A 10574-nucleotide genomic window follows, 5' to 3' on the forward strand; every position below is an offset into this window, starting at 1 on the left:
TTTATAAATAAAAATTAAATTTTGATCAATTTATTTTTACAGGAGCTAATTCCACATTTTGAAGGTTTCTCCGGAAAGAGACCTAAAATATATGCATTTTAGAGAAAGAAAAGAAAAAAAGAATAATATATCTCCACCTGCTTTGACTTTCATACAAATCCAATGTCGTCTGCCTGCTTCAATCCCATAAACAATTTTCAAAACATAAAGTACCAAAAGAAACAAAAGTTAAAACAAAAAGGACAATAATGAAATGAGGGAAGGAACAAGGAAGGAGGTTTCTTCCTTGTAATAAAGGACCCTTTTTCTTTCCTTCTACTGACAGACAGTGTCAGATCCATCCAGGTCCAGGGACGAGGGGACGGACCTCTTTTCTTTAATAACAAAGGTAAGCCCTTTTTGGGTTCTTAAAAATTTTGTTGCAGAAGCTCTTTGATCACTACCAATTGGAATGGGGATTTCATTTGACCTATTTTTTCTTCAGAGATTGAAACAATGGATAATTCAAGTGACGTTATAGACACGGTCAGTGGTAATGGAGGAGGAGACTCAAGAAATGACGCCACAGCTTCAACTTCGTCCGATGCTTCTTCTCCGATAGCAATATCTTGTGGGTATCGATTGTTTGATCGCCAAGACTCGCTTCACCAGCTTATGGGTGGTGGCAAAGGTTTTTTACTCGACTTTGATCCTTTCTTTGATTGCAAGATTTCAATTGGGTTTTCTTGAATGGATGGATGTACTGGGAGGGATACTAAAAATGAAGAAAACTAAAGTTTTTTTTTTTTTTTTTTTGGGTTTTGGTCTTTGGTTAACAAGATAATGGTTTTACCTTAATTGTTTTATTCTTATTGTTGGCCGGTGAGGTTTAGATAGAAGAATCTGACAGACGAAAACTAGAACGGTGGTGAATGGGATTTAGGTTTTAGCATTTATAGAATGTATAATGACAAAATTTATGCTGTTTAGATTTCTGAAGATTGAGAAAATTGATGATAACTAGCTCAAGAAATTATCAGGGAAATGAATGAGTGGGACTTGAATTGAAGAAAAATAATGAGTAAATTTTAGTTTGCATGCTTTTCTTGAATTAAATGACTAAGCTGTGGATATACCTTGGAGAATTGTTATTATCGAAATGTAGACTGAAGACCATTTATTTTGTTACGAATTATTATAAACAATTTTTGTTTTGTTTTGTTTAAAGATTACCTCTAAATTATGATGTGGGACAGAAGAGATTTGAAGCCTAATAAGAAAGAAAATAAAAAGCTAAGAAGAAGAAGAAGTTGAAGAAAGAGAAGAAAATGCTGAAAAAAAATTAAGAATAGGTTTGAAAAAGTCTGTAACTTTGTAGATTTTATTCAATTCATTACAAACTAAAACGTAATGTCAAGAAAATTATATATAAATAATAAATTCCTATTCAAAATCAAATTTGGGTTTAAATCCCATTAACTAATAAAATTCTAATAAAATCACATAAACTGAAGTCCAATAATAAAGATAAATAAAATCTAATACTCAACCAAAGAACAATGAGTTAGGCTATCTTCCATCGTCTATGATCATATGAGTGCGTAAACAGTGTTTCGGGTCCAATATCCCCACCAACTCTCTAGGGGTTGGAAAAACTCGACCCCGTCGGGTGTAGTTCAAGGTGGCTTCAATAATACTCCCAAAGATCATGATCAAGCTGTTGCTGCTGTGATGTCTCTATGATAATCCAAGTATAGTCTGAATCTAGTCATTTAGCCGGGGTGGGATTTTCAAAAGGATCATCAGGGATAAACTATTGTGTTTTATATATAACAAGGTCTTTCATGTAAAAAATAGAGCTAATATCAAAGTTTAATGACAATAACTATTTGATTCAATCATTTGCAACACTTTAATTGGTGTAACAGTACTCACTTGCAATTTATGACTGGTTTTCAAAAGACACTGTTCAAGTTTAATCTTATCATGAAATAATCTTCAATATTAAATGCATCATGATACATATGTAAATCAACTTGAAATTTGTATTGTTCATTACTTGCTTGAATTTGCTTTATAATAATATGCAAATTATAAACTCTACATGTGAAAGACTCGGTTGAATCAGACATTCTAGAGTGAGGAGACATAGGAAGAAGATCTACAAGCTTTCCAGGCTCGTAACTCTAAACATTATATGACTGAGGGTGATGAGTGGAACAAACACTATTTGAAGCTGTAGTTGATATAGTTTGGACACAACCTAATAAATTATGATTATCTTCATCTTTCTCATCACGTATCAGGGGTAAGGATCAGAGAACTCAACACGTTGCTCTAAACCTATGATGCACTGGATGTCAAGCATGAGAGAGTGAGGAGCATGTTGCTCTAAACTTTTGATGCGCTGGACGTCAAGCATGGTGAGTGGGGAATCAGGTGGTTTAAGAGGACTGATATCATGCGACTTTTCTAAGACTATATTTACTTCTTCGGGCAATTCCACTAAATAGTTTTCTAAACCTTCTTCCTCTACCACTAAAACAGAATTATTATATTCTTTATTAACCTCATTATCAAACTCAATTGGACTCATAGTGTTAATTCCCTTGTCTTGTACATCCTCTTCATCCAGGTTACTAAAATCCGCAGGATTGATTTCATATACTTGCACACAATAATTTTTCTTTTCATTTGTATCCTTATGTTTTTGGATGACTAAGAGTTTAGAGGTGCAATTGATGAAGATATGACCGAAATCTTGATAGTTAACACGCTGAACCTTTGAACTCATCATGGACATTTCAGTAATGACTTTCCCCCCCTTATCTTCTCTATAAATTTGGGCACTATTAGGATTAAGTCTACGGGATGAAGCACCTAATAAAGAATCATCATTCATAAATTGAGATCTAAAAGGGGCACGATGAGGGTCTTGACATTTTATTCAATGACTCTTTGCAAGCAACTTATAATCTTGTACTACAATATAGGCTTGGTCAAGAGTGAAAGCACCTAGGAGCCTGATTTTTTTTATAAAATCTTCATTCAAACGTTAACAAAATCTACACAAAGTCATAGTTTTATTTCTCTTATTGCACATCTCATCATGTAATCATTAAATTGTGCTATATACTCATTAACATGTTCCTTTGCCTCATATTGTTCCACTGGGTAGGTATTTTTTCTATAGTTTTTGTTTCATTTTGGTCCAATCAATTATGGGAGGTTAACCTCTCCTCATAAAACAATCCTCAACATCTCCCAATAAAGTTGGATTTCACCAATGAGCAACATCATCTTAGAGAATTTGTGCCACTCAAATAATTGATCCATATCACGAATCCATATATCAAATATTCAAGGGTCATGATGTCTGTAAAAAGTAGGGGTTTCTATTTTGTTAGGGCTTATGACTCGCTCATCAAGGTTATCGTGTTTAGAGTAACCCAAATGATAGTCATATTGGTGGCACTCAAGGTGAATTTGCCTGCAATGACTATTCCTGTGATATTTATTGGTATTTGGGTGCTTTATCTTTAAACATGCTAGTTATCTGGGTTTGTAACTCCCTTCAAATGGTCCTAAGAGTATTACTAAGGGTTAGATCCACGATAAGTGTAGATTTAAGTTTAAGCACTAGATGATTATGACACAAGTGCACGCAACATTAACTTAAAAATAGAATTGAGATCTCAAATGATTTTTATAAGTGAAATTACAATAATAAAAAAAAACTAACTCCATTCTTTTTTTAATGTGGAGATTAATCAAGAACAGAAAACACTAGAAAATTTTAAGCATGCATTGCTAGACCCTTAAGTGTTAATGATTAATCAAATAAAAGTCACAACTTTTCAGTAGTTTCGATAAGCTTCACAATGAATTAAAAAGATTAATGACAAAATATAAAGTGAGCAATGACATAAGAGTGTTGATGCAATTAGAGTTTTTTTAGGCATAGAAGTTACTATCAATGATAATTTAAATAAAAAGTGCAATACTAGAACAATAAAATTCAATGTATCAAAAGGTAAAGTGATTTACTAACCAGATTGCTTGGTGATGATGATAGACCACTTAGATCACTACTGTCCATGTAGTGTAATGGACCTCCAAATGTATTATTTTTTTACTATTTTTTCCCCGACTTTTAACTTTTTTTCCCTTACAATGAACTACACATTAGCTTAAAGAAAGAAAAATAAAAAAAAAATAAAATAACATAAAAAAATGTTATGGAATTAGTTAGTAAATTAAAAACAGAATTTGATATTCTTTATCACGCCCTTTTCCCTTAAAATCTAGGCACCGAGTGTTCTTCTTCTTCTTCTTTTTTGCATTTGCAAATCCCTTTATGCTCTACTTGGACAAAACAAACTGTTTCAAAAGACACTAGCCTTTTGACAAGGACACCAAACAGTTGGCAAAAGATAGCCAAAGTGGTTGGTGGAGTGAAACTTGCTGAGGAAGTGAAGGACGTTGTTGATGATCTGGCATTTAGGAACTGCTGTGGAGTAATTGGTGGCTTCTGTGAAGGGGTCTACCGTGCCAGTGGGCTGCTGATTTTGTCTGGTGTGCTGGCTGATCTGGCTGGGAAGGATGAATGGTGGCTGCTGTCGGTTGGGAGATCAATTGATGTGGATGTTTTGCACCTGCTGGACAATGCGTTTGGTGGCTTGGTACTGGGTTTATTGATGATAGGAGGCTGTGGGGTTAAGATGGGTGGTGACTGAAATGTTTTTGTTTGTGACTTTGGGAACTGATATGTGTGGGGTGTTTTGGGCAATGGTGATGTTGAATCAAATTGATGTTGCTGTGGTGGCTGGGGCGAGACTGGCTGATAGGTTGATTTTCCGGTGTTGGTTATGAAAAGAGGGGAGGGTTGCTGATTTGACGAACTATTGGGTGACTGTTTGGTGGTGTGTTGCCATGAGGGGTTGTTGTGCTGGGAAAGTGGTGTGGCTGGTGTCTGTGTTGGCCAGCAGCATGGTGGCTGAGGCTGAAGACTGGCTGTTACAATTGGTGTGTGAGGGTGGCTGGAGGATGAGGAAGATGAACAATAGCTAGGGTTAGGGTGTAAAGGGGTGTTTCATTGGATTTTTTTTCTTCCAGATCTCACCTGTAAACATACAGATTAAATGATTTTTTCTCTCTAGATCAACCGTTGATGATGATCCTACACAATTTCTAGGTTTTATATATTGTGTTGAATTTTGAGGATTTTCACAAGCTCTAATAGATTGATTAACTGTAAGAAAAATAAAAACCCCGGCTCTGATATCAAAGTTGATACAGGACAAAAGAGATTTGAAGCCTAATAAGAAAGAAAATAAAAAGTTAAAAGAAGAAGCCTAAGAAAGAGAAGAAAAAGCTAAAGAAAAGAAAGAATAGGATTGGGAAAATCTGCAACTTTGCAAATTTATTCAATTCAACAAAAACTAAAACGTAATGTCAAGAAAATTTCATATAAATAATAAAACCCTAATTAGAATCAAATTTAGGTTTAAAACCCACTAAGTAATAAAAATCTAATAAAATCATATAAATTGAAGTCCAAATAATAAAGGTAATTAAAATCTAATAACTAGGGCTTTGATGAGCCCAATTTCTTAATCAATGAACAACATGTTGGGCTACCCTCCATCATCTATAATCATATGAGTGTGTAAACAATATTTCGGGTTAAGTGTCCCCACTAAATTAACTGAAATGATTAGAAATTGTTTTACCAAAGGATGTTGGGGATTACACCATTTAGTTTATGGCTTGAAGTTGAATGTTAAAACCTACCTTTGCTTGGCTCTTTTAAGCTTCGAAATGATATGAGACAATATAGGCCTCCTCTTGTGGTGTTTCTTAATGGCTCTGCTATACTTCAAATTGATTCTTTGTAAAGCTAAGGCATTTTCAGTATTTGGCCTCAGCCTTTTTTACTTTATTTATTTTACTTTATTGAACTAAGTATTTGTAATCAGTGCTGTGCACTGGGGATGTGTGTTTTCTTGAGTTAGTCTATTTCTAATTGGTTCTTGCTGGTTTGAGCTAGTTTATCTCACCATCAAGGTTTATGTCTAATTAAAGGCTAAACTTGTTACTGTTTGTCATTATATATGCTAAATTATATGATATTATTGCTGCAGCTATTACTGTGTATGACTTCATTTCATCATTTTCAGTGTTTGCAGTTGTTGTTCTACTAATTTCTTGTTCTCTTTCTTTTATAGCTGCTGATGTACTACTTTGGAAGTGGTGGCATGTTTCTTTTGGTGTCATTATGGTTGCAACTGTATCATGGTTCATATTTGAGCGGTCTGGATTGCCATTCTTAACAATTTGTTCTGATGTGTTGCTGATCTTGATTGTATTGCTGTTTGTCCGTGCCAACATAGCTGATATGATAAACAAGTATGCCTAATGCCATCTACATTTTTCATTTGCGGCTCCTTATTGTTTCAGTTCCGAAACCATTTCTAATTTCACTTTTTTTTAGCAGACAGCTTCAATCGTTACCAGAGTTAGTTTTGTCAGAGGAAATGGTTAACAGTGCTGCAGCATCATTTCGTGTGAAAATTAATAATGTTCTTCTTATGGCTCATGACATTACTCTCGGCAAAGATTTTAGACTCTTTTTCAAGGTCATTGTTGATTGACTTAATAACATGCTTCTTATGCTCATGATATTCCTTTTGGAAAAGTGTTTAGAGTCCTTTTCAAGGTCAATGTATCATCTTGAAAAGGGTCAAAGATGTAGATTCTATTTTTCAAGGTAAGTATTGGTTTGCTTAAAGAGGATAAAAGAGTTCCACTATGTGTAATTGAAGATTTATTAAGCGGTTCTGATTTTTTCTTTGTTGTAATTGTTTATGTAGTAAATTATAGGCATTCAGTATTAAAGGAAACTAAAACTCTAGAACAACAAAATTTTTTAGGAATTTCAAATTTTTTAATCACTATATACATATGTATATGGATGGATATGTATGTTTGAATTTGTAATTCAAGAAAATGCATATAAAATATGAGTTAACTAAATTTTCTCCAGAAGAATTAATTCGATACTGCTTGATTTAATTGGGTAGGGGAAATGGGCGAGTTGAGTTTTGGGGCAGGGAAAACAGACTAGTCGGGACTTGCAAGTATACTTTTAAATGCTCTTTTCCTTGAGCAGACGGTAGGAACATTTGATTGGCAACCTTCTGTACTTTTATAAGTGAAGCGTGCAAAGGTTGCCAGTCTACAGCATCCAGTAGGATCTCTAGATGGTTTAATACAGTCTTGAGAGTCTATCTTAATGAAGTTACAATGTCTTCTATTTGTTTATCGTCTCGCTAACTAATTTAATTGTTCATTTGATAGGTGGTGGTCTTTCTCTGGCTCCTGTCTACTGTTGGTAGCTACTTCTCTTTTTTCACTTTGGCTTATATAGGTATGTATGGCGTGTCAGCGTTGTTAGTCTTAGTTAAGTGCTGCTTTTGATTTTTAGAGTTTTTTTGGAAGCCAACATAGTGTCCAAGATTTTGGGGGAAATGTCACAGCAGAAAACTTATTTAGGGAAATAACACAGTTTGTTGAGCTGGAACATAGAACTTATTGGAAATTAGCAGAAAACTAATTTTGAAAAAAAGAAAGAAACTGCAGCCCTTACAAACTTCACCATTGCTCTGTGAATATATTGGATGTAAACTATTGCAAATTATAGCCTTGTTCTAAACATGGGAAACAATTTTTTTTTTTTTTTTTTTAATGTTAATGGGAGGTCCAAAATGCTTGGGTTATACAAATTCATCAGCATATTAATTCCAATATTTGAACATACGGAAGGGCAGAGTGAAAATTTAACTTCAGTTCCTTTCAAATCTTCATTTTTTTTTATGAACCAAATTTATTTAAGGCCGGGGCAGATTTTTTTTTTTTCAAAATTAAAAGCCGCAGTAGTAATGCTACCACAACCTTCAATTTGTTTCAAATTTGAAGGCTGCAGCATTGACTCTGCCACAACCAATAAAATTTAATTTGATCGTGCCAATGATGCTGCTGCAGCTCAATAAACTTAACTATTTTCTCAAATAAGTTTTCTACTATGCTATTTCCCCTAAAACAAATTTGGGCGCTGTGCTAGTTTCCAAAAAACTGATATTTGAAACTGTGGATTCTTTTGTTAAATCATTTATTTCACTTTAGTTAAAACCCTGGATGCCCTATTCCCTTTGCTCTAAAGTTCTTTTTTGTGGAAGGCTTTTCTTGCAATATATATGCCTGTTCTTGAACATTGTGACATTCCTTGAAAATTGTTATCGTGCATGTGGATGTTACCCCTGTCTGGTCTCTCCTTGAAATTGTTTGAATACTTCATATTGTTTGGACCAAAATATTAACATGTTTACCACTGATATTGATAACAGGAGCAATCTTATCCATTACAATCCCTGCCTTGTATAGCAGATATGAAGAACGCGTGGATAGATGTTGTGGGATAATCCATAGAAAATTATCACATCACTATAAGATAGTGGATGAGAGTGTTATTAGTAGAATCCCGCAGAGTTTATCCAAGGACAAAGACTCATGAGTCTGATGTACATATAGGTTACCGTTGAGCCTGCTTTACAGTTCAGAAGTTCAAACCCTGCCAAATTTCATTGTATGGCAGGTTTCATAGCTTAAGATTCTTGTGAAATTATCTCGTTCACTGTTTCAATTACTGAGATTATTTCTTGTCGCTTAACATGAGCAGCCACACCACTCTCCATACCCTTGGCAGATCAAACATATTACTGTTAGCTTGTGTGAATAGCTGAAGTTTTGAAGCTCAGGTAGTCCGGTTATCTTTTGTTGTCAACTCTGAAGACTTCCACTTTTCAATTGGCGAAACCCAACCTTTAAGCCTGGAAGTTCGACACTCGCAATCAAAGAAAACTGGAGCTGTTGAATATGGTGATGGTTTATTGACCCACAGCGTCTGTGATTGTGGAAATCTGTGATTCTCCTTGATTAAGGGTGAATGGAGTTGCTCTAAATTTGGGGACAAAAATATTAAGATCAACAGTTTTTATACTCATAAAAGGGTAACAATTAAGCGGACCAGCTTAACAAAGACTAATGATTTTGGTTGCACCATTATGGTCTTAATTAGAGCTAGTTCTTCTATCAATTATGCACATGATCTTCTAGTTGTATTTGTTCCAAGTCTCAGACAGGTGCAGCATGCTGGAACTGCGAATAAATGATTTCAAGGAATGTTCAAGTTTCAATGCTAACGATAAAAGTGCCATAGAACAAAGGCTGAACCAAGGATTAATTAGCTGACAAGAGTGGAATCCTGATACTTTCACATGAGACATAACTGAGGGGTTCCAGAATTACAGGTTCAAAACAGCTTCACGAGCATCCACACTGTATCGCATGCATAAATCAGCCAGCATTCGTCTAATCTAATATAAGGTCACAGTATATGATAGTGTGAGAGAACCCACAATATTCCTACACGCATTGGTCTGTAACATCAAAGCAAACCATTAATTCTGCATCTTCAGTGATCACAAGAGAGGTGCTTGAATCCAGCTTCTGAACAAACCAAGCCTGAGCAGTTCTTTTGCCTTCTCCAACCAAACATTGCAAGTTTCATCCTAGAACAGAACAAAATGCACCTACTAACAGCAATTTCAACCAACACAAATCAGATTTCAAGGCTGAAGTAATTGATCCAAATATTATTTGTGCAATTCTGCTATCAGAGCACAAAAACGTCCAGGGAAGATTGATTTTTTCCTGGGGAAATTCTGCAATGTAAAAGTTGAAGTGATTTTGGATTCCCTAAATCATGATGTTTGATATTGCTTATTACCTCTTTCATAACAAAGATAATTGAATGGTAATTGTATGTTGGTGAGGATTGCACACCCTACTTGTATTCATGTGCTGCCCCTATATATAGGCGGCATTGTGTTTGATTTAAATTCAGAAACATATAAAATCTATCACATCTCAACTAAAATACAAAACTTGAATGAAGGATAAGTTAACTGGAACTTAAAAAAAACAACCGAAAAATAAAAATTATTGTCCTTTATAATGGCTTCTTATGATGGAGGTCGAGAGAAAAGTCCAGTCTTGATCTTGAGATTGAGGAAACGAGCGCAAAACATAACCTAGTAAAAACATTTACAAGTTCATATTTAAAAGACATATAAGTAACACGAAGATCATCATTTTTGACTTGATCTCCAATGAAATCAAAGTCAATGACAAAATGCTTCATTCGTGAATGGATTACTGGATTAGAACAAAGTTGACTAGCTCCAACAATATATCATTGGACAACAAGAAAACTTAATACCAAGATCAATTAAGAGATAATAGGCCAAATTTAGTTTAGCAGCAATGTTAACAGATGAATGATACACAACTTTAGTGGATTAATGAGCTACTTTTATATGACATAAGCTCCTATAGAAGAAAAGTCATCTTTGTCACTTGCCCAATCAACATAAAAAAAATGAATGCATACATAAAGGTGAATCATGATAGATTTGCAAGCCAAAATCAATTACACCACACCAATAACATAAGAAATGTTTGAAAGTGGCCTAATG

At 34.6% G+C, this 10574-nt stretch overlaps 1 protein-coding gene across 2 annotated transcripts; it reads left to right on the top strand.

Annotated features, from left to right (window-relative positions):
- The first annotated feature begins 220 nt into the window (after positions 1 to 220).
- Positions 221 to 8707, top strand: LOC118028876 (reticulon-like protein B16). 2 transcript variants are annotated; one of them, XM_035032613.2, is made up of 6 exons: positions 221 to 388; positions 485 to 670; positions 6207 to 6387; positions 6473 to 6617; positions 7339 to 7408; positions 8385 to 8707. In XM_035032613.2, exons 2-6 carry the CDS (start codon positions 496 to 498, stop codon positions 8549 to 8551), a joined length of 738 nt encoding a protein of 245 aa, XP_034888504.1. In that variant the 5' UTR covers positions 221 to 388; positions 485 to 495; the 3' UTR covers positions 8552 to 8707. The 2 variants fall into 2 exon arrangements, with proteins under 2 accessions (XP_034888504.1, XP_034888505.1); XM_035032614.2 differs by having other exon boundaries at positions 226 to 388; positions 6476 to 6617.
- Positions 8708 to 10574: the final 1867 nt, after the last annotated feature.

Source organism: Populus alba, chromosome 19, assembly GCF_005239225.2.
Source record: "Populus alba chromosome 19, ASM523922v2, whole genome shotgun sequence".
Classification (NCBI taxonomy): domain Eukaryota; kingdom Viridiplantae; phylum Streptophyta; class Magnoliopsida; order Malpighiales; family Salicaceae; genus Populus; species Populus alba.